Source organism: Bombyx mandarina, chromosome 04, assembly GCF_030267445.1.
Source record: "Bombyx mandarina strain Sakado chromosome 04, ASM3026744v2".
In the NCBI taxonomy this organism is placed as follows: Eukaryota; Metazoa; Arthropoda; class Insecta; order Lepidoptera; family Bombycidae; genus Bombyx; species Bombyx mandarina.
In genome coordinates this window covers 10,729,396-10,749,457 of record NC_143211.1, presented here as the reverse complement: position 1 = coordinate 10,749,457, position 20,062 = coordinate 10,729,396, and the positions used below count along the sequence as shown (strand labels likewise).

Here is a 20,062-nt window from a genome sequence, read left to right as displayed (position 1 = left end):
ATTAAGGTTGTGTTATTTTGCTACGGAGCTCTAAAAACATTCTGATTTAGATTATGATAACAATACAAATCAAAGGAAGTCGAAAAACATTTTCCAGCAACAAGCAATAATTCTGACTGATTAAATAAAAACGATGTACGTTCACATGATATTTTATTTTATTTCGGAAAACGTTAAGGAAATTTAGTAGCGTAAATATTTATTTTTTCGTATTCAAATAAATAGATAGATAACTCGACACAATACCGATAGCTAATACCATTTTCTGATATGTTAGATAACAAAAAAGGATTAGACAGAGCTATTAAACTATTAGGAGCTAAGGTATGTAAATCTCACAAATTAAATACACAGTACCGATGCATTATCTGATAATAGGACAATTTACGAATTAATACTTAATCGGAATCGCGACCCGGTGAGAAAATCCGGCAAGAAACTTAGTGGGTTGACATGAGAGAATCATTAAGGTTGTGTTATTTTGCTACGGAGCTCTAAAAACGTTCTGATTTAGTATAACAATACAAATCTAAGGAAGTCGAAAAACATTTTCCAGCAACAAGCAATAATTCTGACTGATTAAATAAAAACGATATACGTTCACATGATATTTTATTTTATTTCGGAAAACGTTAAGGAAATTTAGAAGCAAGCGTAAATACTTATTTATTCTTATTCAATTTAATAAATAGATAACTCTACACAATACCGATAGCTAATACCATTTTCTGATATGTTAGATAACAAAAAAGGATTAGACAGAGCTATTAAACTATTAGGAGCTAAGGTATGTAAATCTCACAAATTAAATACACAGTACCGATGCATTATCTGATAATAGGACAATTTACGAATTAATACTTACTTATCAGTCTAAATACTTATAAACTTGACACACTTGCCGAGAGCATTATTAATAATAATTACATACAAACTTCGTATTCGAGAATCAATATTATTAGGTAATCTTTACCACTAGGTATCCAATAAATTCGATTGTTCGATCTAAAAACTTCATGGAAAACACACAATGTTATAAAAAAAGTTTCCATTTTAAATACTGATAGCATTAAAACGTATCCAATAAAATTGCTGACATTAAATTTATTGCATTTCACTTTCACTGCCACATTTATTCATGCTGTAATCTTGTTCTTTACCGTAGTCAAGGGGCTCGTCCATTTTGTAGCTCGCCGCCTGCGATCCGGAATCGGTAATGCTTGACGTCCCGATATAAGGATGGCTAGTTGGCGGCATAGAAGTCATCAAATCGTCAGACTTCGATAACTTCAGGGGTTGATTATAATCTGACATATAATCCGGCATCGTGGTCTTCTTCGTCAGTTCTAACATCTGATTCAAATAAGAGTCACCTCCCACGCGCGACGGCATACTGAAGTCAGTGGCTTGCATGTCAGCGCTTTCTTTATGCAAGTCAAGTTTAGAGGAGAGTCCGCTTTCTGAATGTTTGGATACGTCCATCGGGAGAGCTTCCGTTTTACTTTTCCCTATACTGCCGAAATCCGGTGGTAGATAATCTTTATTACTTTTCAACAAATCATGGGGGGATTTCAACAAATCGTGGGGAGACTTGAGCAAATCGTGGGGAGATTTCAATAAATCGTGTGGAGATTTCAACAAGTCGTGAGGAGATTTCATTAGATCATGGGGAGACTTCAACAAATCGTGCGGTGATTTCAACATCATGTTCTGGTCTAACCCTATTTTCGAAGATATAGGACTGCTACTTGACAACGGCTTCATGAGTGATTCTTGCATTTTCATTAAAGATGGCGACAAGAACATGTTGTTCGCAGCTAATGTTGATTTAGACATTGGGTCAGGTATTCCTAATATACCTGCATTTGAGTATTTGCTGGCCGAGAATAAAGCGTTTGCTATATCTGCAGAACTCATCATTAAATTTGAGGCAATGTTGGCAGGAATAGGAGTAGACGCAGTACTTGTGGCGGTGCTGCTCGGAGTTTTATCGTAGCTTCCGATGCTGCTAGTTAGGTTTTGAAGTGACGACGCATATGATGGTGGATCCGGAAGCTTACTGCCCGACAAGCTTGCGGCCAAGCTCGATGGAATTCCCGGAGTTAGGCCGGCCAGCATACTATTAGCGGCTGCCAAGCTTTCTAGGCCGGTAGGTCCTAGCGGCATAGGCATTTGGCTGGTTCCTAATCCGAGCGCCATGCTTGTCAGCATGTCTAAGCCAGTAGGATAGGCAGAAGAGAGTGAGGATGTCGAAGATTTAGATGCCGATTTAGATGGAGTAGATAGTACCGGTATATTTAGTGAAGGTGTTTCAAATTTGTGCGGCGATCCTGAACCAATACCTGAAGATACATTTATCGGAGGAACACCAGCAGGTCTACTAACCATCTGCTGTAGAGTACTAACTGAGGGGAAGTTGGGTACGGACGTGGTAGATTTAGAGACTGGTATTGGCTGAGGGACCGCTAACAAAGCATCCAAATCCATTTTGTCGTCATTCTCTGAAGAACATCCTAATTCATCTCTAATGAAGTGCCACAGTAAGCCGTCACTTTGTTCTCGAGGAAACTTAGCGGTCAAAGTGCATTTAAGTTTGTCCAAATATGTAATATCGGGCTTAAAATTTTCTTTGAAATCTACAGATGTTTCGTCTGAAAACGTTGAATAATACTTTATGCTTTTTCGTATTTGTTCCATAGCGTGTGGAAATAGATGACTATCGTGTGCAACATTATATTGTAGCAATAGGGGCCGCGGGTACTCAGTGGGTCTTTGTTCTGGCGGGGGCATTACCCAAAAAAACGTTAAAGACGACTCCAAAACAGGACTTTCTGGATTATATGGCGCTGTAAAAAAAAAGACCTACAATTAGAATACATATTTGTTTTTTTATTTTTTTTTATTATTTTATTTATGTACACACAAAAAAGAAGACATAGTACAGAGTAATAGGAAAATTATGTACAAAGGCACTGCTTATTTCTTAAAGAAATCTCTTACAGCAGACCTGCGAGAGGATAATGAGAATAATAATGAAGTGATAAGTGTGTGTAGAACAGCTAAAATAACAAATACAACATGAGAATTATAGTAAAGCACATACACATATATTATTAGAATTGAATATAGAATTATAAAAATAGAAAAATACTAGAATTGTTTATTAGAATATTTGTTGAATATTTGAACAGTTTGTCAATCTGAGATATGTATATTAAAAATAGAATAGTAATTAAGAGTTTGGGGCCATATACAAAATTATGCACTTACAACAAATCACGCCAATGCAAGGAATATAAGATATTTCTGTTGGGCCCCTTAGTTTTATCTGGTACTCCAATTGATTATCGCAATCTCTGAGACTTGGCATTGCAGGGTTGGTCGGATGAGAATGATACCATCCAAGAAGCGACAGACCGAGTTTTTCGATTTCCATTTGAATTTCGAGCTCCACCAATACACGTGGTTTTGTGTCTTTCTTGCTAATAAGACAAGGGAATGTGTGTGTTATGGACAAGGCTGAAAAAATATACATTGTTTTACACTTAAGCCAGAATCGTCCGTTGGCTTTAAAGTTAGATGAAATGTTTTTTGGTAACCATAAAACATAATTTTGTTGTTACGTTACTATTATTATTATTATAGAAATCGGGGGTAGGAAGACTATTAACCCACGAACTAGTTACTGCGACCCACAAAGACATGTTATGATTACTCCAAAGTATTAATTTCTTTATCAAAGCCGAAATCCAGCTTTTAATGCACTAACATTGTTGGATTGATGCTTAACCAACTCAGGGCAAAGAATGTGCTCTCCGAGAAATGAGTATTTTTTACGGCCTAAGGCATAATAGTCACACAGCATGTGTAAAGGGGTTTTCCTCTTCTTCAGTGCCTCCAAACTAGTTGCTGACTCTAGCTTGGACACGTGCCTTTACAACTTAGTATGCCATTATGATCCTTTTTAGGATTTATTCATTTATACAACTATAAGAAAATTTAACCTTACGTTCCATTAATCATACATCTATGTACTTACTGTGACTATTCAAATCCCATGTTCCCGCAAGATATCCATAAACTTCTTCTTTTTTCAAATGACAGTGGATGTCGAGTATCAAACTGGCATTACTACTAACAGATATCAGGAACGGCTGAACTTTTCCAGCTGATGAAAATGATATTCCTTCTATTAACATATTAGCATCACTGTAATACACAAAAATAGAACTGGTTAAAATTGACAATAAAAATTAAGTTAACGTTAGCCAAAACAAAAATTAACCAAATTTTGATATTGTGATCAATGAATACGTGCAGAAACAAATTAGGAAATAAGTAAATGTACATATACATTCCTTAGTAATATATATTGGTTGCAATCTGGAGGGCAGTGTGGGAATTAGTACCCCCTACAATAGCTCCCAACATTCAGATTCAGCTCTGACATCCTGATTTTATTAGAGATGGAGGACTGTATAGGGCTCACATTTTTTTGCAGTCCCCCAGAATAACTCTCAGTAATACATTCAGTCTGTGTAAAGGGTCTATGACACCAGTGATCGAGTTTCCATCATAGGCACAATAAGAATTTACTATATCAACAGTAACTTACTGCTGCATCATTCTGTTGGGTACAGTATTATGCTTCATGACGATTCGTTGTGGTGGCGGTTCTGGCGGACTTTCCACTTCCATTTCAGTCTCTTCTGTGAATAATTTAATCAAATTATTATACAATGAAGGTATGCGAGTAGACAATCTGAATGACATTCAAAAACGTATGCCGAGATATTTTATTATTGATCAAACAAACAGAATTGACACAGGGATCATGATGTTGTCATGAAAGAAAACAATGTTTTATATATAAATATATTTACTTCCAGAAATTATTGTTCCCACAAAACATCAACTAAAGGTTTTAAAACTATGCTGTTGGTTTAAATCATGATAGTTAAATACAAATATATTTTTAAGTGTTTTAAAAGGTCACAATGTTCTCAGTATTAAAGAATGTCTTCAAATTTTAACTTTTCAACATGCAGACATAAAAGGTAGCAATTTGAAATAAGATATTTATGTTTTTTTGCGCTTGTAGGCAGACGAGCATACGACCCACCTGATAGTGAGAGGTTATCGTCGCCCGTGGACTTCAGCAATGCCAGGGGCAGAGTTACCATTAAAATAAGTTCACCATCAGGACAACCATTCACTGGTCTCTTGTTATCCTAATTTTCATTTAAGTTATGTCTTGCAAATGCATTTACACTTCACATTTTGAATTTTTTACACAACCTATGCGAGTTGTATAAACGTTTTTAATTTGAAAATAATTGGGCAACTTAATGAAGTTATTACTAACTTATGCATAATTTAGTAAATAAAAACTGTTTACAGATTATAATAATTATAGTTCAACTATTAGCAGCACTATTCGGGTTCAGGAACGCTGCTTTTTCCTTTGTGTCACACACTACTTTATGCATTTCATTACAAGTGATGTTTAGGTGACACATTTGGCTTTTCTCCTACCTATTCGCTGGTAGTCTAAGGAGCTATTCCAGCTATTCCCAGACCGTTAGGTGAGCTCACGAGCTCAACATGAGAAAATTTGTTATCACTAGCCCTAACAAGAGCAGTGCTTCACAGAATCTACAACGGGATCGGAATCGTAACCCATTGAAAAGATTCAACGAGAAACTCAGTGGGATGTCAATGGAGCACAAATAGTAATAAATAATCATTAAATTATCAGTGCTTAGTGTGAGTTTTTTAACGTTCTCGATAGCATAAAAGTTAATTCAAATTTGTATGCAGTTGGAACAGCGCCCCTGTCGTGCTCGAGGCGTGATCTCGCCGCCTGGCGGACCTCGCCTATAGGCGACGGACCGTCTCGAACTGGGTTAATCGCGACCGAAGACGTCTCACCTTCCGGGGGACGCAGGCACTCACGGGACACGGCTGTTTCGGCCGCTACCTGCACCTCGTCGCTCGGAGGGAGCCGACGCCGAAGTGCCACCACTGCAGTGGCTGCAACGAGGACACGGCGGAGCACACGCTCGCTTTCTCGGAGCAGCGCCGCGTCCTCGTTGCGAAAATAGGACCGGACTTGTCACTTCCGACTGCCGTGGCTACGATGCTCGGCAGCGACGAGTCCACCATCTGGCAAAAAAGGTGGCGGAACGGGAGAGGGAGCGCTCTTCTTCCCTCTCAGCGCCGTGCCGCCGCCGCCGAGCCGAGGGGCCGAGCCCGCAACACCATGGGCATCGCCCGGGCGACCTGATAGGACCGCCGTACCACGGAGACCGGCGTCGTTGGTCGTCGATTATCACCTCGACGACCCGTCGGTCGGGCGTCCTCAGGGTGGCACCGCGTGTCTGGTTGTAGTGTTGACCGCGGGAACCCCTCTACTCTGACCGGGTTCTGACCCCAGACGGAGATCGGACGTCGGGTGTAAGAGTGCAGGGGAGTCGTTTAGTGTGTTAGGGCCCTAAAATTTTCCTTAGGCCCACAGTCTGCTCCCAACCAACACCTTGCAGATCGTCAAGTCCCACATACAGCGCGCGCCCCCTAGGCGCGGGGCCTCGTAGGAGGTTCGGCCCCGACCAGAAAATAAAAAGCGCCACTAGCGACAAACGCTGTTCAGAATGTTAAAAAACTCACACTAAGCATACTGATGGCTTATGTATCCCTCAAGAGTGTGATTCAAGAATTGATACCAGTTCATAGATTCAAATTCAGAGTGATTCTCAAATATAGAGTAAATAAACTGCTTACGATCACTATGCATATTTTCTCTTTGTAGCTGCTTTTTTCTTAAATATGTGGCTTTAATGGTGTCCAACTTCTTCCCTCTATACTTAACAGATGCCCAGCCACATCCTGATCTCTTATCCGGGTTTATGATGCGTTTGCAATGTATTGCCCAAGCTGATGGTGAACAGAATATCGTTTCAGTTTCATGTGATTTAATTTTTCCATCTGGTTGTAAATCGCCAACAAACTTTTGGCCCTATAAAGACATTACTACTAGTAAGATTTCATTATAGATTGAAGGAAATAATTTAGAGTTGTAGTATAGATGAGAGATACAAAACACAACAGACCTCATTATGCTAATGTATAGATTGACATGTTTTGTTTAATTTATATTTAAGTTTGTTTTATTTACAAAAATATTACATTTGACAGTGTTTAAAAAATTCAGTTTTAATAGGAATATGTATTGACCTTAGCATTTCAACTGAAATTAACATTAAAATGGATGCAGTACACATGGTAACTTAGAGTAAATTTTGGCCCATATCAGAGGCCAAAAATAAAATGGGTAATTTAAAATTAAGGGATGAGTTATTTTCATTTCCATAGATACAAAATTTAATTAGAACAACTAAATACCCACCAAGTACTCAATGGTCATAGCGGCTATGCCTGGTTCCAACATTTTATCTTCCAAAAGCATTTGAAGAGTGACACCACGTCCCGGCATTGATTTGTTTCCAGTTTGAGCTTCAGATTCCTTCAGAATGAGAATAATGCAGATTATCATCCATTTAATAAATAAAACATAGCCTTTTTCCAATAAAAATAAATATGTTGCTTCAATCTATCTATAGTCACAGTTTGGGTTGGGTTTCTGGACAGAATCAATAAATTTATTTAAGACTAGCTGACCCGCAGACTTCGTAGTGCCTCAATCGATAAATAAAAAAGAATCCGTCCGAGGGAGACACATCAAAGGGGAAACAAAATTGTAATTTTCTATTTAATTCTGAATTTTCATATTTATCTACTTTTTAAATCCTCTCTGGACTTCCACAAATAATTCAAGACCAAAATTAGCCAAATCGGTCCAGCGGTTCTGGAGTTTTAGCAAGACAAACGAACAGCAATTCATTTATATATATATGTAGAAGATAAAAGGAAGGAAAGAGAAGTCGAGGAAGATTGCCAACCAGGTGGACGGACATTATCAAGGAGGCCACAAAGACCAGCATCCCGGACGCCATTAAGCAGGCCGAATGTAGGCAACATTGGAGGAAGCTGGTGCAAAAACTGGACCAAGGTGGTCACGACCCTCAGTAATGAGGAAACGACAAAGAAGAAGAACGAAGAAGAAGATAAAAGAATAAGATAGAAGATAGATGATAGATGATTACCTACTGTTTAATAGTTGTATTCATTCTTGTACTTTATAAGTATTTGTGGGACCTATGACAATTCGGACTTGGAGCTGTTTATTGTTTATTTCTTCTGCTAACACAATGGTTATGCAGATTTATTTTCGAAAAACCGATAATTCGAATTATGTATGTTTAAAATAGATTTAATGTTGACGATGAAGAATTATTTTATTGTTTACCTCATCCGAGAATTCTTCTCCACTTGCGACTTCATCTTTTTCTTCCTCCGCTGTTTCCTTTTTACTTCCACAAGATTTTTCATTTTTTACTTCCTCTTTAGGATTACAAACCAAAGGTTCCGATTCAATAGAGGGATTACCGCTATAATTTGTACCAGACATCAAAGCTGCAGCCAAGTGAGATGTTTGTAAATCCATTTTTTTGTTTGTTTACGCGAACATGTAGTCAATATCTAATTAAAAACAATTAAAACAGTGTACTACTTATTACTATTTTACTTATTATTTTGAATTTATGTCGGTCAGATGTTATGTTTTCAAATATGAAAGGCTCTCTTGAATCCTAAACTCCAAAGTAATACATCGTAAGACATGAATTATTAATTAAAATACAGAATTTAATGAATTAATACGTCATATCAGTTAAACTTTAATACCTTTAAATCATCTTAGCCTGCATGTTTAAAAAAATTGTGATTATTTATGCCCAGTTTAATCTATGTTTATGCCTATTGCCCACTGAGCAGGTAATCCATGAAGAAACATAGTACAGTAATCCCTGGCTCTGTAAATTTGGCCCCCCTCTTTTGTTGATTTTCGGATTTTTTTATTTTTAATTATTTGTTCGTCGTTTGTTCGTTAATGCTCAAATGTAAAAATTGTTTGTTCGTCTTTTATTTATTTATAATTAATTAAACAAATAATCTCCGTTAAGGGGGCCCCCTATACTAGATATCTTTATTTTTATCGCTTAGATTAATTCACTTTGATCAATTATCGTTTGTTCGACGACTATTGCTGATTGTTCGAACATAAAAACAATTAAATTCCCAATTATTAATATTTTATATCTAGCAAACCATCACCTCACGCCTACATTGCGCATGCGCCGGTTTTGTCAGTCAGCTAGCAATGGCCATATTTACTAGCGTTTTGTTTACAAGTGCGTTTATACTGTCTAATTATTTCATATGTAGATCAAAAAAATATTGAAAACTTCAACAAACTTCAACAATACTTCAAGAAAAAAATGTCAGTGAATTGAATGAAACGGCCAATTAATCGTTAAGGTACGATTAGCGCGGTTTTAATAAATTCAGTTATTTTTAATGTTAATGAATATTAACAAGCACATTGAAATTTCAGTGATTTCTAATCATTTTTAAGAATATTTTAGGAGTACAATTTTCGTGTTAAAATGATACTATTCATTACCATGCAATAGGAGATAGTTATGATACTTGTATCTATTTATATAAAAATGAATTGCTGTTCGTTAGCTTCGCTAAAACTCGAGAACGGCTGGACCGATTTGGCTAATTTTGGTCTTGAATTATTTGTGGAAATCCAGAAAAAGTTTAAAAGGTAGATAAATATGAAAATGCTTGGAATTAAATAAAAATAATAATGATGTTTTTCCTTTGATGTGTCCCCCTTCGGATGGATTCCTTTTGTTTGTTTTAAGTTTATTTTATACAAAAGTTTAGGTCAAAAGACCTAAACTTTTGTATAAAATAAATTTTTTTGTATAAAATAAATTTTTTATTTTTGTAAAAAATAAAAATTTATCGATTGAGGCACTACGAAGTCTGCCGGGTCAGCTAGTTTTATAATAAAATTAATAATTCCTAAATTCATTACGTAATTCAAAAAATGTAAATGTAATGCACACAAAATCTGTTTTTGTTGAAATGATAATTATTTATAAGTTCAAGAAATATATTGCGGGGGGACATTTAGTAGAAATTCATTTAATATGGAAGAATAAACTTAGTATATATATATACGCTATAAACAGGATTTTATTTAAAAAAAAAATTGTTTACGTCTATATTAACTTAATTATTATTATCGAGAAGTATCTTGATTGATATATATTACAAGGCTTCGTTTTTTTTTTATTTATTTGCTTTTTATGATCAATCAATCACCAATAGTCGTCGAACAAACGATAATTGATCAAAATGAATTAATCTGAGCGATAAAAATAAAGATAAGTAAGTAAGTAAGGAGGGGCAACATAAGGGTGATCATTTGTTTAATTAATTATAAATAAATAAAAGACGAACAAACAATTTTTACATTTGAATATTAACGAACAAATGACGAACAAATAATTAAAAATTAAAAAATCTGAAAATCAAAAAAAGGTGGCGTGAGGTGATGGTTTGCTTTGCTCGACTTCTACGAGTCCACCATCTCGCAGAAGGAGGCGGCGGAACGAGAGAGGGAGAGCTCTTCCCTTTCCACACCGATCCGTTGCCGTTGAGCCGGGGGCCGGAGGTGGGAATACACCCGTACGTCCCGGCCCCTGTAGGTAGCAGCCTCCCCCCGGTGAAGGTCAAGGGGCGACCTGAAGGGGTAGAGGCCGCGCGGCGCGCTACTAGCACTCTAGCGCGCCGCCGAGGAGTAATAGAGCGACCGGTTGCGGTGTATCGCGTCCCGACCCGGCAGGCTGGTTCTGGTCCAGCAGGGTATTCCGGGACACCAGCGGCACCGTCTGGGCAGCCTGACGGGCTGCCATACCGAGACGGCCGACGTTTCAGAGCCTTCGATTCGCCTCGAAGGCTCCGTCGGCTGGGCGTCCTTAGGGTGAGCCACAAGGGCGGATCCAGCTTTGGCGCCAGGAGGGGGTCACATAGTCGTGGGCAAGTTAAGAACTTATAATTTAATTTTGATAACAATAGATAATAAATCATGATGTTCTTCAATTAGTCCAAGTTAGTTCAAGTCCTGGAACTAGCTCAGGGGGGGGTCATGACCCACATGACCCCCCCCTGGATCCGCCGTTGGTGAGCCGCACCGTCTGGTTGTAGTGTTAACCGCAGTAACCCCCCTACCTCATCCGGGTTCTGCTAAGTATAATAGCTAAGTATTTCACAATTTACATTGTAACACGACAGCAAAAAAAGTTTAATAGATTTTTAGTATTTCTCGTTCTCTTTTGGTAGAATTCAGTAGATTTTAACCTCCACAAGCAGTAGATTCGTCAAATGAAATCTGGTCACACTGCCCTGACAACAAATGTCAATAGGCTATAAGGTCTTGTAACCATTGGCCGTAAATAAATTAAAAACAAAAAAACAAATGTCAATCACACTAGATTGAATCATATGAGTGAATGATATGAATTCGAAATTATTTTAGTCAAGACTCTGGTTATGAATTGCTTGTTTTTAAACTTGCAAAATTGTTTAATTTGTTTCATTAAAAATGTTCCGTTTGACAAAAAACGTGATTTCGGTGGTTTGTAAATCCGCAATAAAACAGAAAACCCAATTAAATCGAAACGGCGTTGTTATATTTGAGCAAAGCAATTTTTTTTCCGATTCTGGTAAACTACCATGATATAATAATTATTATACCTACTTATTTTTGTATTTAATTTCTATGTTCTAAGGTTTAAGTTAATAGTGTATATTCAATGTCATAATATTATACAAAGTTACGCTATATTATTGATTTTTACCCTATCAACAAAATGTGCTAATCATTTACATCACAATTGCCACAATTTTTTGAGTAAACATGGAATATTATACATTACGTATCAACTTCCCACATCAAATACATTTGTTATTCATTAAACATTTACTGCAAATTTTAATTTTGTTGCAAATTTATTACAAAAAGTTAAAATCAGTACATGTTTCAGCAAATGACAAATTTTCATTAAAACATGAGGAAGTTGGCCGGCCGTTGTATTTCGATGCTCAAGCCACTACACCAATGGTAAGTAGAACATGATACGAAAATTTTACATTTATTCATATCACTTATGAATGGAGATTTAAGTGCAATTAACTTCAGGATCCTAGAGTTCTTGATGTAATGCTACCATACTTAGTAAGTTATCATGGCAATCCACATTCAAGAACTCATGCGTATGGATGGGAAAGTGAAGCTGCTGTTGAGAAAGCCAGAGAACAAGTGGCAAATTTAATAAATGCTGAACCAAAAGAAATTATATTTACTTCAGGAGCAACAGAATCAAATAACATATCTGTTAAAGGTGTGGGTCGATTTTATGCACCAAGAAAAAAGCATGTCATTACTACTCAAATTGTAAGTTTTTAATTATTTTTATTCAAAAAAGTCCTTTAGTAGTAGAAATTTCTATAATAAACATTATATTTTTGACTCAGTGCATAAATTATAAAGCTAAGTAAAAGATTGATTCTTAGCCATTAGAATGAACTTATTGACACTTGAAAGGCAAACGTGACTAAGCGACAATGTGTGAACTTTACAGTAGACAAATTTAAAGTTGAAATACCTGAAAAAAATTATATTTTAACAAATCAAGCTGTAGGATTGAAATGAATTTAATAGACCTAGAAATATATTTTTTTACGCATTGAATATGGTTATTGCCTATCATTTATATACAAAGCAGTTATTGTCGCTTAGTCACATTTGCCTTTCAAGCGTCCTTATTATTTCAGTCATTGTCATTTTCATTTAAAGTCTGTCTATTAACTGAAAAATTCAAATATGTTTACAATTTTATTAATATAGTCACAAGATTACATTCTTGCTTTTTTTTTTTCAAAAATTATATTTTGGTAATAATGCAGTTTTAATTCTTCAGGAACACAAATGTGTTTTAGACTCATGTCGTGCTTTAGAAGGTGAAGGTTTCAGAATTACATATTTACCAGTCCAACAGAATGGAATTATAAATTTAAAGGATTTGGAAGATGCCATCACGCCAGAAACCAGTTTGGTATCTATAATGACTGTCAATAATGAAATAGGTTTGTAAACATGTAAACTTTTTTGATTATGTGCTATTGTGATTTGTAATCTCTGTAATGTTTATATTTTTTTGTTAATTTGTTATATATTAATAACCTTTCAACTTTAAATATATTGTGTGATATGATAGCAAGGAACATTAATAAACGAATTTAACCTCAAGATCTAAAAATTTGTTGACATTGTCTTATCATCATTAACTTGTAATATTTATAATTTAACAGTAATGTAAATAAATTATAAACTTTATCTGACCTTGCAATAAAATAAAATTGTTTGACAATTTGCATTATCATAAAAGTTTAATATTTCATTCAAAGTAACATCAATTCTATAAATATTAATTATAATAACTATTAGTTTATTAAGGTTATTTGTGACCTTTTGCCAATCATATCTATTTCTACTCTGAAACAATTCTAAATTCCAGTTTTAAAGGCTGGAAAGTCAAATGCAATGAATTCAGCATATTATTCTTTGCTAATTGAGCAGAAAATCTCAGCCCATCTTTGATATTAACTATTGGAGTCCATAAACAACATTATATTATATCTTACAATTACTCCCCTCGAGACAATGATATTGCTGTCTCACTTCAATTGTATGGTGGTCTCAAGCTTCAAACTTAATGCATAACTGCTCTGTACCAGAAATTGGCAGGGTAATATCAACTACTTATGTGGGATTATATTTTTTTAATATTCAGTATTACAGGCCTCCTAGAGGCTCAGTCACAGTTTTACAATCCATACATTTGAGATGAGTCTGAATCCATTGATTTCAGACGACCCCTAGCCCTTGGGTAGGTACTTACGCTATCAAATACAAAATTCCAAGACTTGTAATATATGTAATTATTACAATCATTTATTTATAAGTACCTACCTAATTACATTACATGTGTTGTGCTGCCAGATAGTTACATGTCACTTTATTATTGGGTGTTTTCAGATTTATATTATTAAATTTAATTAAGTATTATATTTGCATTCCGATCTTATAAATTTTTGAGGGAAACAGGAGCATAGCTGTGATTTAAATTTTACTTTACTTACTATGTTAATTAAGTAATTTCTCTAAAATATTGTCTCCAACAAATGAGCGAAAAATTCTGTCTTAAATGGTTTTCTAGTTCATTACATCATTAGATTGTTTCAATGTTGAAGCTTGTTTACATTTTTCGTAACTTCTATTGAAAGATGATATTTGGTAAGGTAACACAAAATTATAGAAATAAACTTAGCTCCTTACTATACTTGAGACCTGAGAACATATCTCAAGGTGGGTGGCGCAATTACGTTGTAGATGTCTATGGGCTCCAGTAACCACTTCACATCAGGTGGGCTGTGAGCTCGTCCACTCGTCTAAGCAATAAAAAAAAATAACGTGTCGCCACGGAGAAATCTTTATTTTTTTATAATAATCTTTAGTTTTATTTTGCTGTAGATGCACATTTGTTGGCACAGAACAAGTGTTCACCATTTTAATGAAAGTAATAAAAAACGATTCTCGCAAAACTTTCTCGCGATGCATGCGGTCCGATCTGCTCTCAGAGTTTGAGTGCGCAAAGTAAGCGCAATCGAGGGCCACGATCCGCGTCGCCCTGCCCGTTCCCCGCCGTTACTCGCAAGTACATTAGTTTCTGAACTTTATGGATTGTAAACCTGTGGCTAAGTACGGTGTACCTGTCTAGATAGCACCACCCAATCTTTTTCCATGAGAGGTAGTTACCACAACCCGGTCTATTTTTGTAACAGAACAGTCATGCATTCCATCCGGTTTGAAGGGTGAGATAACCACACAATAGATGGAAATCCATCCGGAAATTAATGTGAGTAGTGGCACGTTGTGAAGTTTGGACCAAGAGAGCCATGCGCTTCTTTTCCAACCTACGAAATGACAGTCATGTGTGCTGTGAAAACTACAAACAACAATTATTTTTTACAACAACATGCATTTTACGAATCTAATTGAATAAAATAAAAATGTTATTTATTTCCAAATTAATTTTATAGAGATAGTTTGTGTTGAGCCTACTTATTAATTAACTTAATAGATACTTGTGGTGGAAATGGCTTGCTACTTTCCATAACTATACAATTTACAATTTAGACATAAACATAATTAATTATTATATTTACGATTAAAAGTAATACAATCATAAGTCAGTTGTCGGGCAATATAAGTTACAACGATAATCTTTTTTATGAAATTCCGTAAGACAATTGGGTTATTAATACAAATTTATTGAAAAGAGAATATCTTTAGCACAGTTGTGTGTACACCATAAATCTATACCTATAACTTATATGTAATAATATGTGTGTGTAATTTTTGCAGGTGTTAAACAACCAATTGAAGCTATAGGAGCAATATGCAAAAGCAAGAAAGTATTTTTTCATACTGATGCTGCCCAAGCTGTTGGAAAGGTGCCTTTGGATGTTAACACAATGAACATTGATTTGATGTCGATTTCTGGGCACAAAGTTTATGGACCTAAAGGCGTGGGCGCACTATACATTAGGCGGAGGCCTCGAGTGCGCGTAGAGCCAATACAGAGTGGGGGTGGACAGGAGAGAGGCATGAGAAGTGGAACTGTACCCACACCACTTGTTGTGGGATTAGGTTTGTTGACAATGTTTTTATTACCGTAGACATGTTCACAGTACATCTATTAAAAAGTTACTAGAGTCTGTATACACCATAAATAGTTACTGCAGCCCAGCTTTAGACAAGTTGTGAAAGTCTATGCCTTTTTTGTTTACCCGTTCTAATAAAATTAAATAATGTATAGTATTTCATAAAAAAACTGACGCTCATCCTAACGCATGCGAGTGAAACTTGTGTTGGAGCTGACATTACATCCTGCAACCAGTACTTGAGATAATAATGAAGGAGAGTTATACAGAAAAGTGACGATGTACTGATGGATGTTGACACAAGTCTTAGTAGTAGTTTAATAGGGCTAGATAATAGTCTAAGGATAGATATAATAAAAGAAAGGAAATATATAATAGATAATATCTAATTAATGACCTAAGAAAAAACTAGTAATCCTATTCATGAGGAAGATGATAAGACCTGTGTATTTAAACATCAAAATACAGCTTAGTTACTTACTTTATTTTATTGATTTAGGGTAGGTAACTAACGAAGCCTTTACATGCCTTAAATTTTTAAATGAAATATAATTTTTTTGTGCATTTTAGGAGCTGCATGTGAGTTGGCCGGACATGAAATGGCATATGATCATTTATGGATGGAAAAATTATCTAAAAGGTTTTTAGAAAAGATTAATTCTAAGCTGACACATGTGATAAGAAATGGAGATGCTGAACAATCATATCCAGGCTGTGTAAACTTATCTTTTGCATTTGTTGAAGGTCTAGTGAATTTTTTTTTGTTTACATTATCAAGTGTATTAATAATGGAACAATGGAAATAACTTTGTAATCTTTGCACAATATTTATTTATAATCTTACTTTCTGATTATGCAATTAATGAAAAAAGTGAAACTTTTATTTATTTAATTTTGATTCTCACAGGTGAATCTTTGTTAATGGCTTTAAAGGATGTAGCCTTGTCGAGTGGTTCAGCATGTACTTCTGCATCATTGGAACCCTCGTATGTTTTAAGAGCAATAGGAACTGATGAAGACTTAGCCCATAGTTCAATAAGGTATAACATATTCTGACAAATTAAATAAGTTAGTTAATCATCAGTTAGAAGTTTTCAGTTTTACATTATTTCTAATTATATATTACATTTATTTTATAGATTTGGTTTAGGTCGCTTCACAACAATCGAAGAAGTAGACTACACAGCTGAAAAGACGATAAGACATGTTGAACGATTAAGAGAAATGAGTCCACTCTGGGAGATGGTACAAGAAGGCATAGATATAAAGACAATTCAATGGTCGCAGCATTAAAACGTAAAAAAGCTAAAAATATTCCAAATGTAGACGTAGGAAATTGTTTTATTTAATAAGATTGCAAAGATCTGGTTCGAAATGTATATTTATGCAAGAGTGTAATGGAAAAAAGATCATTTAAAATAGGATAGGAGATATGTTTGAAATGTCTATAAAATATGACATTTTAATTAAATTCCTGCATAAAAAAGAATCATGTACCAAATGTACAGAAGACACAAGTTATGAAATGTGTGATATTATTTTTATTAACAATAAATAGAAGTTGCGTTGAAATTTCTTTTATTATTTTAATACATGTATTAGATTTAATAAATTACACCACAATATTTGATTTATAAAAAAACTTCGAAATGTTGTCTTAAAATAAACATTCAGTAATGTTTATAAAAATAATAATTAAAAAACTGTATCTTATTGTTTATTTGAATTGTTGATAGTTCTCCATAAAGAATACTAGCTATTAATTAATAATACTTTTGAAATACACATACAATATAACACTATATATACTGCACTGCTTAATGGACGGAAACAAAACAAAAATGACACATAATATTAAAGCTTCAATAGATAGATAGGTGGTTAATTGATCACACTGCAATAAATTATACAAGCATTGATTATATTAATGAATTAGATGTATACAAAATTGCTAATATAACATTTGTGATACAAAATTATTTAATGTTGACTGCAAAGGTACAGTGACTATTCACAAGGCCAGCCAAAACAAGTTTTATTATGCGTAAGCAACTAATAATACACTTTACATTTGCATTAGCTCAAATAATTGATCAAGTTGCTGAATTCTGTGGAATGTTAACAATTTTAAATTAACCAGAAAATAAGTAATTTTCTTTTTAATAGTTATCATTGTTATCAACTTGTTCCAGTGCCCACAAATAGAGATCTAGCCGTGTTTTCCTCCTGTCTTGGACATTTATAGCACATATGAAGACAAGGAAAAGTTCATTATGTTATACATAATTATGTACATACTGTCTTTGAAAACTATACATAACTTTAACTCAAAACTACAAAGCTGGAGGCTGTTGTCTCCAGCTGTTTAGTACAGTAGTCTGGATTAGTAATCATTTGTTTATTGAAGCATTCTAATTGATAATTTATTATTAAAAACAAATGTATTATAAGATAAATTTATTATATAAGATAAATTTTGTGTTAAACAGATACCATAATTATTATTAAATTGCTGTATTTAATAAAAGAAATTAACAGCTACATGATGGCTCTTGTGGTTGATCAGGGTTTGAAATTTTAAAACTATTTTGATCCAAGGCCTGCAGTTCAATCCTAGATCTGTTTGCTTCAACCAGTTGAAGGGCAATATCGGCAAACATTTCTTCAATACCTTTGCCAGTTTTGCATGAAGTTTTGTATGTGCTATTTACTAAATTGTGGCACTGCTCACTGTGAATATATGAAAAAATTAGCTATGCCACAATCAAATTAGAAAAACATTTTTTTTTGCATCTAAACAATAAAACAATTTTACCAGAAAGTCTCAATATCAGCATCAGTAACTTGAGGAGATGCTCCTTCCAAATCAGATTTATTTCCACATAAAAATATCTTTGCGTTTTCTGCATAAGATACAATTTCAAGTAAATGTTGACTCAAAATATGAAACGATGAAGCATTGTCCAGTGAAAAGACCAAAATTGCAGCTTCAGCAAATTTATAATAGCTTGATGTCACCGAAGCTATTCTTTCCATACCTCCAGTATCCCATAACTGCAACTGAACATATATTTTTTTAACTCAAAGTATTATTACATGTTATGCATATTGCCTTTTTGTTGTTTTTGGTGGAATATGGTAGGTTCAGCAAAAGAAGTGTAGTTATAGTTTCATTACCATGTTGCCATGACAAATCTGGGTAAATGCCAGTGGTAGAGTCCAGATAGGCTATTCGTAGATAGGATAAGGGATACTACTAGTGCTGTGGACGGGTTATGCGACGGATGTTTTGAATAACTGCAAGCGCGTTTTTGAAGAACTAGAAATTATGCCTGTATGTCGCCATGATGAATCTAATAATAATGATGCCTTAAACTTATGTAAATTATATTCACGCAAATCCAGTTTAAATAATAATATTAACCTTGACATCTTTGTCCGCAACTTGGTACAACTTCTCGAAATGATCTAAACCTAAAGTCGCCCTTCGATCAGAGTTTGGAACAAAGGTATTGTTAATGAACCGGCGAAATAATGAACTCTTTCCAACACCGTATTCACCACACAAAATTACTTTCAATACAGGAGTTTTTACAACAGCCATATTTTGTCTCTTTTTTACTATTAATTATTTCTGTCGCAAGACATTAACTGCGGAATACGTTTTATAAGTATCATAATTAACTATCACTAAATTACAACATTTTCATTAAGAGCTGCGCTTTCAAAGTTTACTAAATTACGGTCTTCAAATTTCAATAGTAAATGTATTACCCATAGATTATACACTCAATATAAAATTTGATATTACTTAACTAGGTATCATTAGTATGAATTAAGTGTATGGGACTTTTTGGCGGGAGTGCGAGGAGTGAAGTTGTGTGATTTGTTTTATTTTGTCTATTTAGTGTTTCTTCAGGTTTAAATGTGTAATAACGGTGGTTTATTAACTATTTAATATCTGTGAAAGTGCACAAATGTGGGAAAATGAAACAAAGCCGCTGGACGTAACTTCTCGGGATACTCCAAAAAGTCCACAGAAAAAATCTCAGTAAATGACCACAATTTTACTGAGATTACATATCATCCCATATCATCTCACTTAATTTCATCGCAGCTAATTAATGTCCCAAATTAATCATCTTCATTTCATGTCATTTCACTCCATAATATCATTTTTCATAAAAATAAGAATATAAATTAAAATAAGACATGACTTAAAGGTCTCAGTTACCAAGTCATAAAATCCCTTAAAAAAATAAGCTTATTATCTATGATTACTTTGGGAGTGCTTAGGTGA

The 20,062-nt window shown here is 34.6% G+C and overlaps 3 protein-coding genes across 3 annotated transcripts; 1 reads left to right on the top strand and 2 right to left on the bottom strand.

Annotated features, from left to right (window-relative positions):
• Positions 1-595: 595 nt before the first annotated feature.
• Positions 596-8,900, bottom strand: LOC114243098 (uncharacterized). Its single transcript, XM_028174467.2, has 8 exons — positions 8,803-8,900; positions 8,366-8,598; positions 7,406-7,522; positions 6,781-7,015; positions 4,616-4,709; positions 4,040-4,209; positions 3,271-3,519; positions 596-2,846 (listed from the first exon to the last, which is right to left on the bottom strand). Exons 2-8 carry the CDS (start codon positions 8,561-8,563, stop codon positions 1,105-1,107), a joined length of 2,805 nt encoding a protein of 934 aa, XP_028030268.2. The 5' UTR covers positions 8,564-8,598; positions 8,803-8,900; the 3' UTR covers positions 596-1,104.
• A 2,554-nt stretch (positions 8,901-11,454) lies between these two features.
• On the top strand, positions 11,455-17,334 carry Nfs1 (Nfs1 cysteine desulfurase). Its single transcript, XM_028174437.2, has 8 exons — positions 11,455-11,699; positions 12,021-12,097; positions 12,176-12,430; positions 12,957-13,122; positions 15,464-15,748; positions 16,333-16,506; positions 16,670-16,802; positions 16,902-17,334. Exons 1-8 carry the CDS (start codon positions 11,579-11,581, stop codon positions 17,053-17,055), a joined length of 1,365 nt encoding a protein of 454 aa, XP_028030238.2. The 5' UTR covers positions 11,455-11,578; the 3' UTR covers positions 17,056-17,334.
• RabX6 (RAS oncogene family member RabX6) lies at positions 17,324-19,553 on the bottom strand. Its single transcript, XM_028174438.2, has 3 exons — positions 19,187-19,553; positions 18,578-18,822; positions 17,324-18,492 (listed from the first exon to the last, which is right to left on the bottom strand). The coding sequence occupies exons 1-3, from the start codon at positions 19,364-19,366 to the stop codon at positions 18,294-18,296; spliced, it is 624 nt and encodes a 207-aa protein (XP_028030239.1). The 5' UTR covers positions 19,367-19,553; the 3' UTR covers positions 17,324-18,293.
• Between the last annotated feature and the right edge of the window lie 509 nt (positions 19,554-20,062).

What these genes read in the sequence shown, in the direction of transcription:
- Nfs1 (XM_028174437.2), top strand. Translation starts at nt 11,579, where the DNA reads ATGTTCCGTTTGACAAAAAACGTGATTTCGGTGGTTTGTAAATCCGCA. An exon ending in CAATTTTTTTTCCGATTCTG is followed by an intron (nt 11,700 to 12,020) that starts GTAAACTACCAT and finishes TACATGTTTCAG; the next exon opens with CAAATGACAAATTTTCATTA. An exon ending in ACCACTTGTTGTGGGATTAG is followed by an intron (nt 15,749 to 16,332) that starts GTTTGTTGACAA and finishes TGTGCATTTTAG; the next exon opens with GAGCTGCATGTGAGTTGGCC.
- LOC114243098 (XM_028174467.2), bottom strand. Translation starts at nt 8,563, where the DNA reads ATGGATTTACAAACATCTCACTTGGCTGCAGCTTTGATGTCTGGTACA. An exon ending in AGAAAATATGCATAGTGATC is followed by an intron (nt 4,710 to 6,780) that starts GTAAGCAGTTTA and finishes AATTATTCACAG; the next exon opens with AAGAGACTGAAATGGAAGTG. An exon ending in CCCAACAGAATGATGCAGCA is followed by an intron (nt 4,210 to 4,615) that starts GTAAGTTACTGT and finishes TGTGTATTACAG; the next exon opens with TGATGCTAATATGTTAATAG.
- RabX6 (XM_028174438.2), bottom strand. Translation starts at nt 19,366, where the DNA reads ATGGCTGTTGTAAAAACTCCTGTATTGAAAGTAATTTTGTGTGGTGAA. An exon ending in TTGCGGACAAAGATGTCAAG is followed by an intron (nt 18,823 to 19,186) that starts GTTAATATTATT and finishes ATATATGTTCAG; the next exon opens with TTGCAGTTATGGGATACTGG. An exon ending in GCTGATATTGAGACTTTCTG is followed by an intron (nt 18,493 to 18,577) that starts GTAAAATTGTTT and finishes ATATATTCACAG; the next exon opens with TGAGCAGTGCCACAATTTAG.